General features: G+C 34.5%; 1 protein-coding gene across 1 annotated transcript; it reads left to right on the top strand.

Annotated features, from left to right (window-relative positions):
• The first annotated feature begins 739 nt into the window (after window positions 1–739).
• LOC130824417 (diacylglycerol O-acyltransferase 1A) lies at window positions 740–17,502 on the top strand. The gene is made up of 16 exons (XM_057689416.1): window positions 740–1,488; window positions 8,135–8,215; window positions 8,303–8,376; window positions 8,516–8,591; window positions 9,547–9,614; window positions 10,140–10,263; window positions 10,959–11,045; window positions 11,662–11,763; window positions 11,861–11,997; window positions 12,700–12,781; window positions 12,908–12,928; window positions 14,345–14,407; window positions 15,226–15,273; window positions 15,986–16,048; window positions 16,168–16,221; window positions 16,991–17,502. Exons 1-16 carry the CDS (start codon window positions 1,159–1,161, stop codon window positions 17,093–17,095), a joined length of 1,515 nt encoding a protein of 504 aa, XP_057545399.1. The 5' UTR covers window positions 740–1,158; the 3' UTR covers window positions 17,096–17,502.
• The last annotated feature ends 65 nt before the right edge of the window (window positions 17,503–17,567 follow it).

Here is a 17,567-nt window from a genome sequence, read left to right on the forward strand (position 1 = left end):
ATCTATAATAGCAGGTTATCGAGTTACCCAATAGGTGAAATTATTATAAGAAAATCATAGTTAAATTATTCTAGATAATTTTTCTATAAACTATTGTACCGAATAAGGGATGGTCATGGGGCGGGTCTGGCCAGACCATGACCCAGACTCTTTTATTTTTTATTGATCCAGACCCAGATCCGAACCTTAAGGGTCCAAAATTTTCAGATCCAGACCTAGACCCAGACCCTTCGAATCTGATGGGTCTAGGGTTCTTAATGGGTCTAAAAAAATCTATTTGATTTGTCACATTTGAACTTTTTGTAAGTCATTAGCGTGTTTTACAAATATTAAATACTAATTATATAAATATATATAAATAAAAAAGTCACAAAATAGTAAGAATGTAAGACAATATAATACTAATTTTGTACTATTTAGCACATATTTATATATTATAGATATAAATGGAAAATAAATAGGATATTAGGGTTGGGTAGAAGTCAGATTAATAGACAAAAGTCACAAAATAGTGTAAGACAATTTAATAATTACAAGGGTCTGGGTCCGATTCCGAGTTCTAGACCGAAACCCGAACACCCCAAATATTTTTTAGAATCAGATCCTATTCGGATTCGGTGGGTCTCAAAAAATAAAACCCTTAAAAAAGGCGAATTCAAAACGAGTCCAACAGAATTCTGGACCCATTAGTATCCCTGGACCCATTACTATCGATCTAAATTAGATTTGAGAAGGGGTAACGACAAAAGAGACCATTGTTGCGGTGCCGGTGGAGAAACCAGAAAAGAAAAAAGATAAACAGAGGCATCATGTATAATCGATGATGCTGGTTCGTCGATCCATACGTGGGCAAAGCTTACGCAAACTCACTATATAATCTGCATTCTGTCAGACATTGACTGGTTTTCATTTCTCTCTTCCATTTCCTAACAAAACAACAACAAAGAGTATCCCAAGCTTTTCTTGGACGAACCAATTTTCATTCAATTTCTCATCTTCAATTAATTTATACACTTATTATACCGTCTTTATTTCTTTCTCTCGAAGTTATTATTTTCGTTTTTTCCGAATTTTTTGTTTTTCAATCAAATCTTATGTCAGTTTTTGCATGAAGATTCCAAGTTAATCGAGAAATCTGTAATTTGAAGCTATTTAGCGATGGCGATCTCGGATTCGCCACCGACTGAGCATGTTGAATCCGTTCGTAGGCGATTAAACGCGACAGGAATTGATAGTTTTAAAGCCTCGACTTCTTCTTCGACGATGATGGAGGAATTGGAGAGTTTGAAGAAAGTTTCTAATGGCGGTGATTTTGATATGATTGTTGATGAAAAAGAAAATTGTCAACAGAATAATTCCGAGAAAGTTGCTGATGGCGGTGGAGTGCAAGGTTTTGAATATGCGGTTAAGTATTCGTATCGACCATCGGCACCGGCTCACCGGAAGGTTAAGGAGAGTCCTCTCAGTTCTGACGCCATTTTCAGACAGGTTTGCCTTTCGTTTTACTATCCTTAAATCTTGAGGCAGTTTATTCCAGATTGATTGTGTTGGAGCTGTATTTTTTACTGTGATGTACTTGTATGCTGAGACTTGGTTCAATGCAGCTGAAAATATGTAGTTAAATGATTACAATTTCTTTGAAGGTTGAATTATTACTATGGAGTTATTTTTGTTCTTCAAAATTACCCGAAATTCTTGATTAAAATTAATCTACACAAATCTTGGCTACTGGCTCATAGTTGAAGAGCTAATGTTTATTGAGCATATAATTGATTAAGGAGAAATTTATATCTTGAAGCAAGTAATTGAGTATAAAATAAGCACAAATAAGTAATGGGGAGAGCAAGTGGGGGAGAGATTTAAATACTTACGATGCAATTGTAGTCGGAAAGAACTAGTGAGAGAACCTCAGGGGACCGTTAGCGAAGATGTTGTGAAAACTAGTAAGTTCAAATATTTAGGATCAATAATCAGTGCAATGGGGAGATTGATGAAGAGGTACCACGTCAAATTCAAGCTGGATTGCTTTAATGGAGAGCATTCACTTTGCTATGTGTAAGGAGTTTTCTGACTGGATTAAAAGGTAAATTCTACCTAGTTTTAGTTCAATCCGCCTTGTTTTATGGGACAAAGTGTTGGCTAGTTAAGCTACATCAGTGGATACATGAGGATGAATAAAGCTAGGAATCATGTTTTGAGAGATAGGCTAGGAGTTGCACGTCTCAGCAAAGGTGAGTGAGAATAGATTGAGTTGGTTTGGACATAAGCAAAGGAAGTCCATTGACACTCATGAAAAGGGTGGAGAGTATAAGGGTTGATGGTAAGAGAAGTTGTGATAGGCCTAAAAAATTGTGGAAGGAGCAAGTTAGGAATGACATAAGTAAGTTGCACCTTTATGTGGACTTGATTAGAGATAAAACTAGTTGAAGACGTCGTATTTGTGTCTTAGACCTTGGATATTTAAATTCACCTACACCTGTCTCACCTTGTTTTTATATTTCTTTGGTTATTTTATTAGCCTTAATGTTTATCTTGTATTGCATTTTCGTGTTTTTTGTCTTTTCTTGCTTTGCTTTTCGTTGTAGGTTTTTCTCAAGTTGTGAGACTCTTTGGTCGCATCCTATTTTATGGGTGTAGTTTGCCGTCTTTCGTCTCTTCTAAAACCCTTATCTTAGTCTATTATTGGGATTTGGGATTATACTGTGTATAATGATGATGAAGTAGTGTGGAATGTGAAGCAGACACTTTGAAATTAAGAGAGTAGGAAAATTGTGAGAAAGTTGTAGGAGGATATTATGTATTCTATATGCACTTAGAGATTTTATGCAGTGAAAGAGAGAAACTTATGGAGGATGAACTTTTTTTTATGGGTGGTGTTTCATTTTTTGTTTAACATATAAGGTAGTAAAACATAGATGAAGATGTTATGTGATTTTAGTCAAATGTAGAGATTATATATGAGATGTTGAATTATTTATCGAACCTAAAGAGAGTTTTTAAAGCGCATGGATTCCTATGCAAACATTACTATTGACTAGCATGGAACTCGAATGATATGTGATCATAGTGTTCTTCTAAGGTGATACGTGTGTGAAGGCAATACTAAACAAAAGAACCTGTACTTGATGCTCTGGGTTTTAATTTGTTCTATTTTGTTTGAATCTAAGCAAGTCAAATTGATTAGTTTAGTACTTGCTTGGAGTATCAACTTACCACTTTATTATTTTGTTGTTTGAGTCGTTAGACTTCATGGGTTTATCATCACTCATCACCCTTGAACTGAAGTGATGGATTTTATATAATGATTGATGCGTTGCTTTATTTTCAGTTTTTTCGGCCTTATTCCTTTTTTCACATGTTGTATTTTCTTTTCTATAAATACTCTCTCTCCTAACCCTTTTAAGGTAGAGAGAAAATATCAATACAAATTCAGATTTGTGAGTTCATGCTTGCTTTTCTTTCCTTCATTCAAAAGTCAAAACACAGGAGTGTGGTGAGACTGAACAGGATTGATCAAATGATGTGAAAAGTTCAGGAGTGTGCTTAATCTTTAATACATCTTTTTTTCCGCTGCTTCTTGTTTCTTCAAGAAGATTTCTGTCCACAGTTGTTGAGGGTTTTAACGAGCAATTTAGTTGATCTTCTTAAAGTTTCTTCCTCATATTTTTGTACAAATATTCCTCATGGCTTTCATCTCATTATTGGGAGTTCATAGTGCAAAAAGAAGGCCGCATCACTATGACATTACATCATAAGATTGAAAGGAACATTCTATTTTAAAACCATTTTATTATGAGTTACAAAGGTAGCCATTTTCTAAATATTATATTAAGAGGTGAGATAAATTTTGTTAATATACCTTCAAAGAAGAAACTCAAAATAAGGATATAAGAAGAAAACATGTAGTGAAACATTGAGGATAAAAGGACCGAAAATTAAGGACGTTGGTCTTGCAACGACTCCCACTATATACAATTATAAGGAGAATGAAACGGAAAATGTGAGTTGGATGGTTGGAATGAAAAGGCATATGAATAACTTAGCTTGAATGCGCATGTTGCAATTTGTAGAATGGTCATAAGAGTTGCAATCTTTGTTCATGTTTGTGGTTAAAGCTATCAGCTAGCTTTCACAGTTGAGTGCAAGATTCCTTGAACAATGTGAACTCTATTGTAGCAACAAGTCTTGATTGATGATAAAATCACTTCTTCTTCCACCCTACAATTGCATTGATACATAAGACAAAGTATACTGATTTCTTTCGACCACCATAACTATAAGGATTAGAATGACTTTCCAAAGATATCGTTGTAGAAATATAGGAATAACTAATATACGTATAGGGTCGACGTAAAGTTAAGGATAAAATTCCAAATAAAATCCTAATAAAGAAGCTTGAAGTCGTAGATAGAGAGAAATGGGAAGATAGAACTTCGAGGAGTTTTGACATGGATAACATGAGTGTACAATGACACAAAGAATTGAGAAATACTGAAGCATATGGCAATATATAGGAATGAATATAGGAGTTTCTGTGTGGATGATCATTGGAATTGAATTTTTAGTCGTCAATTTATGTGAAATAAAGTATAATCGTTGTTGATGAGTATTTACCACGTTGATTTGTTTGGTTTATATAACTAATTACATATTTCGATAAAATTTTGAAATCGTCTTTAGACTGGAAAATGTATTGTTGAACAACTTGTAAAGATCAAATTTATAACTAATGTATAGAAAAAATGTAGTATAGCATGAAAATGGAAATGTATATCTTGTACTACTATAAATGAAAGATTACAATAGAGTATAGAAAATGTAAAGATATTACAAGCATTCGAGAGACTTGTTACTTTTCCAGGAATGAGTATGAACTCACCATTGTGTATACAAAATATTCCCTAAATTAAGGTTGTTCAAAAAACCCAATCCAGTTTGACTCGACCCGTCGACTTGCGCGGGCCACAACACAGAAAAATTTATAAGTTACGGGTCGTGTAACCGACTCATCTTTACCTGGTTGTGTTATGGGCCACAAAATAATTTTTATCTAGGTACCCGTTGACCCATTTATTAGAGGGAGAATTTTTTGAAGGGTATCATAATCTGCATGCAACCCAGCTTAGTATAATTTTCTATTTGATATGCTTTTTCAATATTTTAAACTTATTTGTTAGGAGTACTGGCAATCAGTATTGTAATCTACTTATTGCTCAAAATCTCTAAAGCTAGCTTCATTTTCCGATGATTTTTTATTTGATATGCTTTTACAGTGATGAATTTCGCATCTTATTTTGTTGTACTTCTATTGGATTATTGTTCCTAATTTGTGAAATTAGATTTGGTATAAGTTTGAAAAATTCGGGTACCTGTTGTTTTGACCCGAATCCCGATTTATCCGGGTATCCAGATAAATCGGGTTGGGACACGGGTCGTTAAAATAGGTACCCGACTTTCAGGTACCCGAAACGTCGGGTACCCGGTTATGAACACCTCTACCCTGAATTTCTCCTTTTCCCCTCTTTCCCATTTATATTAGTTTTCCCCGTTCTAGATTGATCATATTTTAGAATATACTCCTCAACTAAATCATATTAAAATATCCAAGGTACCCCCTATCCAAAATATGGCAAATATACTCCCAAACTTGCTCATATTAAAAAACCCAAGGTACCCTCTATCCAGTAGGCTTTTTGTGCCAAACTTTTTTTTTTATTTTTATTTTTGGTTCCCTTGTTATATTGGCATTACAATTATTTGCCTGTTTTGGGGATGAGTAATGTTTTAGGCTACTTTCTCATACTTTTGTATCTTCATTAGGATGCCTTACTAGAAAAACAAATATTTGTTGCTGTGAGTGTTGCTTCCAAGAAACCTATGTGTATTGGTTGTATGTTCATATCGTTAAGTGCAAGCATGTTGTAAATTTGTTTTTTAAAAACTTCCAAGAATGTTTCTCTAGTTTAGATGTATCTTGAATGTTCAAAACAAGATTAAACGAAAAAAGGTTTAAGGGGAAGGACCTAGACTCGTAAACTAGTGTTCCCTCTATACCGAGTCATAGTCAATGACTCACTATAAATGTGTATAAATGGAGATCTTGGTCCATCATAACTATAGTTTCTATCTTGCTGAAATGGAGGTCAACCCTTGGAGGTGCCATTTATGAACTCAAAATCAACTTATCTTGATGTTCATTTGAAAAGTCTGTTTCAATCCATTAGAATAGTATTTTAAGTTGTTTGCTTTAACTTAGAGTTTTATTGTTCTTGTTTGTTAGTTGCTTAGCTTAGGTTTGTGTTTTTCATTATAGAAGTTAAACTCAAGCTTTGTCGCTTTGTCTAGGCCCAAGGTTTATTCAAAATTTGCGTAGTTTGTATAGATTTATGTTTTTTTGTTGCTTGTGATTCATAGGAAATAACTTCATTTAGATGTTTTTGAGTCTGTATTTCTTTTTGAAGTTTGTAATCTACCCAATCAAGGACTGCGAAAGAGGATGTGATAAGAAGAAATGGGTTAAGATGCTGCTACACGTGAAGTTTGAAGAAAAAAGCCAAATTTTTTAGAGTCCAAGCTGCAAAGTTGGATAATGGAAGTTTAATGTAAAAAGGGCCTCAAAATCGTCTAAGTTTATAGAATTTTGGCCCTCCTTTGCTTCATGGCCAAAAATCCATTCAAATTTCAAGTTTGGACTCAAATTTGAAAGTTGAATTTAAGTCCTTGTAGAACGAGTCACAAGGCATGAAAATAAAGCACAAAATAGGTGGCCACTAATGGATGAATTTCCTCACCTTTGCTCGACAAGTTTGTCTGAATTTGGTAAGAAGCTGAGAAAAGGAAGGGTGAGGTGCCTACACACGTGCAATAATTTAAACACCATCTTTGAATATGAAAACTCATGATCAACTATTCTTGTGCAAGATTCAATTTCAAACTCGTTTAAATACGTGTGAGAACTATGGTGCAATCTTAAGCATATTCTAAAGTTTAATTTTAAAGCTTTGAATTTGAATCGTTTAAGATTATCATCATTTCCCTCTCTCGAAACCCTACGCCACTTCTTAACCCTAAAACACATCACCCTTCCCTATGGTCAAACCATACGCCTAATCCTATTCCCTCAAACCCTACGTCATCTGTTAACCCTCGAAAAACCCTCTCTTTCCCTCATCTCATACACATTCCTAATTGTGAACTCTCAATTCTTGAACGTGTATCACTTGACTTCTATGTCCGGTGCTACACCATCTTAAACCATGAATTTACATTGACAAGAACTAGATAGCATAATATTTCATTACCCCAATGCCATTAAGTGATCCCTCCTAAGCGTAGATTTGGGGCCTTGGGGGATATATGTATCCTTACCCTTGTTACTTGTTAGTGATACTAAACTGAAATCCTGACATGTTTGCTGGAAAAGATGATATTATTAACAGTAAAAAGTTCATATTGTTGGAGTAATCAAATATGATTACAACTTACAAGGGCCAAGGATATATTTCTACTTTAACCTAGTGAAAACTAAGCTAACAAATAGTGCTTGATTTTGATAAGTACTTCAGTTCTAGCTCTCCTGCACTTCCTGCTTACATTCCTCAGCATTGTTCTACTGGTATAACTTGGAGAATGTTTGTGTTTGATATGGGTGTTACATACTCTTTATATGGAATGTCTTATTGAATGTCACATTTGCAGGTGTTAAAATTGAGTTGATTAGTTGAATGCTTCTGTATTTAAAAGTAATGGGTTTTTTGTAGTTTAAAGGAAAACCAATGTAGTCTTTGGCAGCACTCTGCTTTGTCCCCTTGCTACTTGTTGGTACGTTGGATTCAGTGTATGGTTTGGTTTCTGAAAAGATCTATGTGGGCGTTAGATTCTCATGAAATTGTCAATATGTTCATCAACAATTTTCATAACTTATGGTTGATTAGTCCTTTAGGGGCTGAGTTTAGAGTTTATACCATTCATAGGCAATGTTTTCTTGAAGCTGAGTGTCTTTTCTCCTTTAGTATGCAATACTTATTGAAGCTGTGTGTCTTTTGGTGAGTTTCTAGGTAATGTTTTCTTGTGCTTGTTTTGTCTTCTATCTATTTATATAATCCTGATTTGTTAAACGAACAATATGCTGCAGAGTCATGCTGGTCTCTTCAATCTTTGCGTGGTGATACTTGTTGCTGTAAACAGCCGGCTTATCATCGAAAATCTGATGAAGGTTTGTTACCAGCGAACCTCATTTGTTTTTCTTTACCCCTCCGAACCTCATTATGCAAGTTAAGTTGATGTTTACACAATTTTGCAGTATGGTTTACTAATACGAGCTGGTTTCTGGTTCAGTTCAAAGTCGTTAAGAGATTGGCCTCTTTTTATGTGCTGGTAATGATCTTATAGTATCTTCTATTGAACATCAATACATTTCCTTACAAGTCATATGTTGTATACGGTGTTCCTGTATTTATGTACTTATGTTGTTTCTGTATTCATGCACTTATGTTGGTGGTCCTTTTTACTGCAGCCTTTCACTTCCACTTTTTCCACTGGCTGCTTTCTTGGTAGAAAAGTTGGCTCAAAGAAGGCGTATATCCAATCGGGTAGGTGTTCCAAATTCAGTTTAATGACATTCAGCTGTTGAGTGATTCGTGTAATGTAAAGTTGCTGTGATTTTAAATTAGTTATTGTCCAGATGTAGGTACAAACCTCTGTTTCAGGCTTCTTGTGAACCTAAGTCCCCTTATCATCTTTGGCCAATGCAGGTCTAGTCATTGGTCCAGCAAATACAATTTTAGCATCCATAGGAGTATGTAGAACAAATATAGTGTAAAATGGGGAGATGAGGAAACCCTGTTTTATACATCTAGGAAATGTGGAAACTCAAAAAGTAAAGCAATAATCAATGCACTTTCTCAAAAAAGTAAATCTTTCTATTCCAATAGAAGAAAAATGTAACAGTTAGTTTGATTTATACTCTTACAGATTCGGAACAACAGATCATTTTGTGACTCTGATGATTGTGTCAGAGAATCTTGTTGGTTATTAAACAATTTTCTTTGATTTTCCTTGATATTTCTAGTTTTGTAGCTCTCAAATGGATAATGTGACGTTCAGGAGAGTGTGTGTGCTCAAGGGCCTCTATTGTAATCATTTTATTTTGACTTTTGATTTCAACTCTAAAGACGTTGATTGAACATCTGTGCTACTTAGCTATTACATTCGCTTTGATTGATCTGAAGAGAACTTTACATTGGAGGAGATCTGGGCTTGAGTGGCTATGTGAATGGGGTACAAGAAGAAACATAAGTATTCTGTTTTATACTACAAATATAGCTGTTATAGGAATAAGACAATATTTTTATGATTTTCTCCTCCTTATCTTGCTTAGGGGAACCTCTTAGGACAGTCGGTTAATTTTCTTTCTACAAGTTCATTTCAGAAATTCATGCATTCTATTTGCTATTTCTCAGTTGATTTATTTGTCCCAGATTAATTGGCTTAAGGCTTAAGCTTTAGTTGTCAGACTATCCATTAATCATTTGAATGATTGTGCAGGTTGTCATCCTGCTTCATACATTAATAGCCACGATTTGCATTTTATATCCAGTTTTTGTGATACTCAGGTTAGTTTCCTGAAGACCACTTGATGTATTTTTATTTGTGGTGTTTAAAATAGTTATAGATCCAAACCAACATTTATCCGACCTTGTATAACCAAACCCGACTTTGGTCAGGCTACAAAAATGAATATACATTGATGTAAAAACCAATGCGGACACAAGACTTGATTATGATCCGAGTTCCGACCTGAAACATCTGTGACCTGAAACCAACCCCCAATGAACACCTCTAATTCTTTATGAATGTACATTTATCTCACCTTAATTTTTTCAGAATGTTTTATGGTTTTAACGTGTAAAAACTATGCTTACTGTCAAAACACAAACTTTGCTCGTTAAAAATATGCTCGCTGTCAAGCTAAAACTCAAATTGAAGATTTTTTTAGTGATTGCAGATCATGGGAAATTAGGTAACATAGGATTATTACTCATGGTCTGTTCTAGTGGGGCTCATCAGATATCTATATTTTGTCAGGGTCATGTCCTAAAATTGTTAAGTTTTTTCTTATGGGACATGGTAATTTACAGGTGTGATTCTGCTGTTCTTTCGGGTGTTACATTAATGCTATTTACTTGCACCACGTGGTTAAAGTTGGTATCATATGCCCACACAAGCTACGATATGAGAGCAATCGCTCAATCATCTACTAAGGTAATGCATAAGGCTTCAACTTTTTCTTCCTTTCTGTTCCATTTTCCTCTTTTTATGGTATATTAAGTCAAATCATCGTTCTGTGTGTAGTATTACCAATTTTATGTATGAAACTGAAACATGTTTGAAGTTAATCACCTGAATTGTTGAATCTGCCCAAAAATGTACCGTTGCTTAGATCTTTGTGAAAATGGTATTATAGGTATAGTCCTATTCAATTATCTTGTCATATTCCATAGTATTTGATACCAACAATATTCTGAAAATAATGAAATTATATGTACGTTTTGTAGTTCACTAAAAACAGGATATATTCCCTTACTCATACCTTGGAAATGAAAAGATATAGTCTTCTTTCAAAACATCATATTAGAGATATTTCTCCTTTGATCATATGTTGCCTTATGAGTTTATGATTGAAATAAATGGCGACATTTCTACTTTATTAGCTATTGATTTTGAGTTCCTAAATAGATCAATTCTATTCTTCTTTGTATTATTTAAGCAGGCACTTTTCCTTTAGTAGGTTTCTTCATTCCTTCGGTAGTTGTTTTTTCTCAAAGGGTCTTTTTATTTCCTTTGGAAGTTTTCTTTAGTTGCTCTTCTCAAGGTGATTGTCTTATAAAACTACTATATCCTGCTCCTCGTGATATAATATTTATGTTTTCCCTTATTTGTTTTTAGTATGGTTTCAGGAGGATGCATTAAAGGCGGATTTCCCTTATGATGTCAACTTCAAGAGTCTGGTGTACTTCATGGTTGCTCCAACACTATGCTTCCAGGTGTTTTGAATTTTTATTCACGTTGATGCTTGTGCTTTTTAGGGGTTTTTTTTTCTGTGTCTTGTTCTGTTAAATACTTGGCATGGTTATCTTTTAAAGATCATTTCTATCAATTGCTTGCCAACCTTTCCATGGTTATTGGTTATCTCTTTGATATTTCCACAAAAGCACTTAACTTTTGAATGTAGTGCCTGTGGTAATCAGGTTGGTAATTGACCGTCGATTTTTATCTTGGAGAGGATAATTGTAAGTTGTGTAAAAATATTTTTTTAAACTTTCAGTTATCATTTTTGTAAATCTAGTGAATAGTTGGACAACCTTTTTGCAAGGCCCAGCTTAGCAATTTAGCAACTTCCTTAATCATTCTTAATTTTCTTTTTCAATGGAGTTGAAAATATATTGTTCTTGACTTTTGCATTACGTCGTTTGCTGATCCTGGTCGTCAACACTGCTTTTGAATTTTCTTGTAAATTAAGAGTATCACTCAGCTCTTCTTTCACCAAGGAATAGGCATGTCTCGCACATTTTAAGACCTACTAAACCATTATGATGAAGTGTGCTTGTTTAGCCAGTTAAAAAAATTATTTAATCTCTGTTTTTGTGTTTGATTTTGCAGCCAAGTTATCCTAGGACTGCTTATATTCGAAAAGGATGGGTGGCTCGTCAAGTTTTGAAACTGGTGATTTTCACTGGAGTCATGGGGTTCATCATAGAACAAGTCTGTCCCTTACATCCTATATGTCCTCCTTTTCCCTAACTTTCCTAGTTTTTTAAGAGATTATTTTGACAATGTTTTTTTCTGGATAAAACTGTAGTATATCAATCCCATTGTACAGAATTCACAACATCCTCTGAAAGGGAACTTGTTGTATGCCATTGAAAGGGTTTTAAAGCTCTCAGTCCCAAATTTGTATGTGTGGTTGTGCATGTTCTATTGCTTCTTCCACCTCTGGTAAGTCTAATGCTACACATGTTTACGTTCATAATTCATATTTTTGAAGTTACCTTGACTAAATGTGAGGAAAAACGTATTATTCTCTCCCTTGTTGTTTTGGCTTGATTGTTGAATATCATCAGAATAATCAAATTTTAGAATAACTTATTTCCCGTTGGCAGTATACGGCCTTTTTTAAGAATATTGATAGATCTTTCTTTCATTCAAAAATTTAAGTTGAAACAATTATCAAGTCTTGGGTATTTTGTTCTAGGAGGATGCAAGTATAGACATGTAGAATAAAAAAGTGAAGGAGCATGAATTGATAATGAAGAAACTGAATTGGATCTTTGAAAAACCAAATACAGGATTCGGAATGCTAATTCCATTTCTCCTCTTGTTATTACAAAAAAAAAAGTGGCATCTGCTAGTCAAAACAAGCAACCTATTAATGAATTTGTGATTCTCCCAAAATAGCTTAAAATTCGCAATTCATAGGTGGATTAGTGAATTCCATTACATCTATATAAACATTTGTACTTGATGCTAACATGATATTTTCATTTGGGAACTAAATTTATCACCCAGGTTCCATTGAAAAATTTTGATGCTTTAGTGAATATTGAATGGAATGTTGTGATTTCAATTTAATGTATCTTTACAGCCTGTCATTTTATTATCCTACTACATGAGAATCATTACTTTGGATGTGTTTTTTAGGTTAAATATACTGGCTGAGCTTCTTAAATTTGGTGACCGTGAGTTTTATAAGGATTGGTGGAATGCAAGAACGTTTGAAGAGGTAGGCTGTTTTGATGAGAAAGTAGTTACTTTTCTAGGTTCTTCTGTTGAGAGGGTATGATTCGTTGCTGATGATTTTATTACCATTTTCTGTTTTATGGGCTTGCAATTTGATGGTGTTTATCAGTATTGGAGGATGTGGAATATGGTATGTTTACTGAAAACTTTCTTGCATGCTTTATATATCATTGCAGCAATATTTATAGTTCTTTGGTTTCTGATTTTAATGGACTGTATTAGATGGACCCTTTTTAATCATGTGAACTTGTTATTTATGATGTTCTATGTAGACTGTTATTCCAATTTCAATTTCCTTTATGTTGAATTCTGCACTGCTTGGCAAGTGGATTTCCTGCATGTCTATAAAATCAATCTAGTTTAAATCGCAGCTTCCTGCACGAAGAGTGAAAACATTAGTTATTAAGATTGAGTTATGTAGAAAAGACAGGAGGGGTCCAAACTAATGATGATGTTGTAAAGTGAAAAACAGATTGAAGTATATGGAGAGAGAGAACTTCCTGTCCAAAATGATATCCAATGATGAGATATTTCAAATTTATGTTCCACTTACGCATTATTTAAAGTAATACCTACACCTCCATCAGTCAAGTGCAAAACAGCTCAATGTACTTATGTTACATGCTTTTCTTGATCAACTCAATTTGTTTACTCACATATATTACCTTTTGACCCTCTTTATCAATTTAGTTATTAGGCATTCCAAAGTCCAAGTTGAAGGTAGAGTTGGCAAAAAGTGAGTATTCTTTATTCCATTACATCAAGCCATTGCTTAAAGTGCACCTACTCTTCTTTTTCAACTCCCTAAGTCATCTTTCTTTAGGTCAAGCCTTATAATATGGGTGAGCTCTAATATCTTGTATGGAATATGTTAGACGAAATGAATAGCTCGTAAATATAAAATTTCGGGGGGTACAAGAAAGATGCAAACATATTTTTGAGGCGGCTGGTAACTGGAGTTAATGTTAAGTTCTGAGCAAGGCTTGGATCTTTTTTTAGCCCTTGTAGATTACTTATATGATAGCTTCTGGAATGTTTCTTAACCTATGTTTTATGATAAAGTTTTTCCCTTGAGGTATGGGTGATACCTCTATGGTGTCTTTCTGGTATGCAACTATTTATATAGTTTTGGTGGGTTATAAATATTATACTTTACGTTGAGTTGTCTTGTCTCTGTTAGTCACTCAGTCCGTTCACTGTTGCTTCCATGGGATATAACATATAGTTAATCTGAAACTGTGATTGGGTTCAGTGAACTTGATTAGTATTCCTTGGTTCCGTGGTTCATTCAAAGGAATTTGTCAGATATCTGTTTTCTGTTCCTGACTTCCTTTTGTTGAACAATAGAGTCTATCTAATGTACTAATGCTGAGCCAATACTGTTTCTTGGAGCTGCTTTTGTTTGAACTTCTTGAATTGCTTGCTTGTTGAGTTTGGCATTGCTTAGTATCATTGAGAAGTGTCAGATTTATATGGTATTTGCTTTTTTTTTTTTTGTTTGTATGATCCTGTCATAGTATTATTAAATTGTAATTTTGACCCACAGCCTGTACATAAATGGATGGTTCGCCACATTTACTTTCCCTGCTTGCGCAATGGATTACCAAAGGTATTTTCACTTTTCTTCTATATATAAATTGCTTCCAATGTAAATTACTGGTTGAATTGAAATCCTGTCTCTACATTATATGTTCCATTTAGTTGATAGTTGATACTCCATGTCCATAGTACATACTTCTATTGTGAGTCTTCCTCTGTATAAATTCCACTTCTTCAGTGTACTGGGAGCATTCCCAGAGTAAAAAAATTATGGCTTGTGATTCCCGATTCCTTGCACTGCATGTAGCAGCTGATTTATTGATCATTTTTCCCTTAATCTGCATGATGAGCCTTTTTGTTTGTCAGTAATTACAGATGCTGAGAAATTATGTAAAGAATCAACTATATCAGAGAATAATGAAATCAGTAATGAACTTTCCAGAAATAATCCACCAAATTGATTGAGTATATTGCTGTGAAAATCAGAGTAACAAAAGTTTACCCCACTTCGAGAGGAGGCTCTCTCCAACAAACAAGCTCAATAACAAACTTTTTGATACCCATTATAATCCATGCCTCAAGTATTTAAGCAAACAGAAATAACAAACTAATGACATCACTCACAAAAATAATGACATCATAAAATATTCAAAATATTAATTAACTAATTCTTAGCTGTCCTTTTCCTTGAGTATGTGAATACGATCGGTGGTTTATTGGGCCGACCCTGTTGAGTCCTTGCAAATTAGTATGTTCTCTTGCTTTAGTGCAATTGTATCCATATCATACCAAGTTCTTACTAGGGTTGCAATTTTATTCTTCGAAGTTCCAACATGTCTGGTCATGCTATAATTATGGAGTTCCTAACTTCTGTTTATATTTCTTCAGGGTGTTGCAGTATTGATTGCCTTTCTTTTATCTGCCATATTTCATGAGGTATCTCAATAAATTACTCTCAGTTCAAACTGTGATAGTAAACCTATTTTTTACCCTGCATCTAAGACGCAACTAATTTCTTCCTTACCAAGTTACCATCATGTTAACAGTCTTTTCTGGCATGTTCTGGTTGATAATCATAATTTTGTTAGAATTTATGTTCGATCATCATCCTCAGAGTCTTATTTGGCTGAATGAAAGACATTCATTCTACATCATTATATAACATAGCAGCACCTGAATTGCAACACATATTATGCAGAAATTTGTTCCAGTTACAGAACCTTCAATGTAGGAATTTGTTCCGTAGTTGATGGGTTCCAGTCTTAGAAATGATTAAGAAATTTGTGTCTTACAACGGTCTTGTTTTACAAGTGATTGGAATATTAATTCGATTCTGAATTAAGAGTATAGGACAGATTACTTTCGATGGTAAGGTGTGCTGTTCATTTTACGAGATAAAAAATTTGATGTCAGAGGAATAAAGACATGGAGAAAGTGTAACAGATGAATTATCCATGGCAAGATACCCCGATGAATCCCATGTTAATACTGGATTATGTATGGCTTGCTAGCTAAAATCTTGTTTGTTCCTAGTGCTACATTATGATTAAATATAATTGATACATTTTTTCAAAACTTTTAGTAGCTTCAAACTTGTGCTTTAAGCTTAGAGATCTTTTGTTTTGATTTTATTTGTTTGGTTTTGCAGCTGTGCATTGGCGTCCCTTGCCATATTTTCAAACTTTGGGCTTTTCTTGGCATTATGTTTCAGGTAAAATCTGCTGTCAATATTTTTTCTGCTCTTTCATTCATATTATCTGGGAAGACTAACTATAGCTTACACGTCTTGGCTTCTTGCTGATTGTGTTGATATATGTTTTTCCAATCCAGGTTCCCTTGGTCTTGCTGACAAATTTTGTGCAGAGGAAGTTCCAGAACTCGATGGTATGTGTTGCAAACTTTGCCAGTTTTCTACCTGCTATTACTCGTATGATTCCACTCCAGGAGATGAAGGATTTTCGGAAATACTTGATCTCATATTAAGTTGAAAATAATGGGTTCAGTGGAAAGAGAGAGAGAGATTGAGGGAATGCGGGAAATTTGGAATGTGGATGATAGTTTTTTTCTTCTAATCCATTGGCGGTTGGCCTTAGGGGTGGTGTGGTGGATTTTCTCTGAGTGTGATTTGCTTGGAATTGGCCAGTGACATTATTAAAATTAATGTGACCTGAAGTAAATATTTGGAAAAATAAAGATTAGGAGAAGCTCTAGCAAAATTTATATTTGCTTCTTTCATTAGATTTGTTTAGAGGAATTGATTTGCATGAAAGTGCAACCCAGGTCTGCGAGTCGCATGATTCGTTAATCTCCTCGTGAATTGCAAAACGAAAAAAGCAAATTATGGTCGGTTTTCGACTATTTTTGTGTCATTTTGAGCTAATCATGAATTCAAAAGGCGAGAACTGGCGACTTAGTTACATACGACTACAACCAATTTACTGCTTATGTTGCGTTCTGGTGCAACCTCTAGTAAGTTGGTTTGCACATGGCTGTGGCAATCTCATACTCCATTTGCATTCTCATTTTCTTACCAATGTTGACAATTCATTGCCTAGGGGCTAGGAATTGTTGATTGGTTCAGGTAGATGTAGGCTTAAACCATATCAGTGCTTCGTGCAGCATGCTAATTCATCTTCTTGTTCTTCGTCCTCAGGTTGGAAATATGATATTCTGGTTCATCTTCAGCGTATTTGGTCAACCAATGTGTGTTCTCCTTTATTACCATGATCTGATGAACCGCAAAGGCAAATTGTCATGATACTTTCCAACTGTAAAAAAAGTACGTCAAATGGGTAAAACGCAATGAAAGAAGGCTCGTGCTTGCAGAGATCCCTATTACCATTCTATTTCAAGCTACTATATAAATGTTGGTTCATGCTAATACCTCATGCCAAGTGAGTCGTATTTCAAGCATTTATTTTCTGTATTAGCAATTTTGACTCCCGAATCACGTGCCCCCTTTGCAAATCGAGTCATAGACATATTCAATCGAGATAAGAAGCTTTCATTTAAATTTGTACATGATGTGTTCTTGTTTCTGTTTGATTTCAGAGTTCGAGTAATTTAGTGCTTAATTGATCAACTTATATGAAGTTATCATGTAAAGTTCTGGATTGCTATACATTATAAAGATATTAGATTTTCAGGCAATATGCTGCCGTGGTAGCTCTGTATCCCATATTCCCATCCTATTACCAGAGTTTGATATTTGTGTTGTTTGTTTCTTCTGA

Source organism: Amaranthus tricolor, chromosome 9 (genome assembly GCF_026212465.1).
Source record: "Amaranthus tricolor cultivar Red isolate AtriRed21 chromosome 9, ASM2621246v1, whole genome shotgun sequence".
NCBI classification, from domain to species: Eukaryota; Viridiplantae; Streptophyta; class Magnoliopsida; order Caryophyllales; family Amaranthaceae; genus Amaranthus; species Amaranthus tricolor.

Excerpts from the sequence above, each read along its gene's own strand:
- LOC130824417 (XM_057689416.1), top strand. The coding sequence starts at position 1,159 with ATGGCGATCTCGGATTCGCCACCGACTGAGCATGTTGAATCCGTTCGT. Across the intron at positions 8,592-9,546 it reads GAAGGCGTATATCCAATCGG|GTTGTCATCCTGCTTCATAC; the intron begins GTAGGTGTTCCA and ends ATGATTGTGCAG. Across the intron at positions 9,615-10,139 it reads CCAGTTTTTGTGATACTCAG|GTGTGATTCTGCTGTTCTTT; the intron begins GTTAGTTTCCTG and ends GGTAATTTACAG.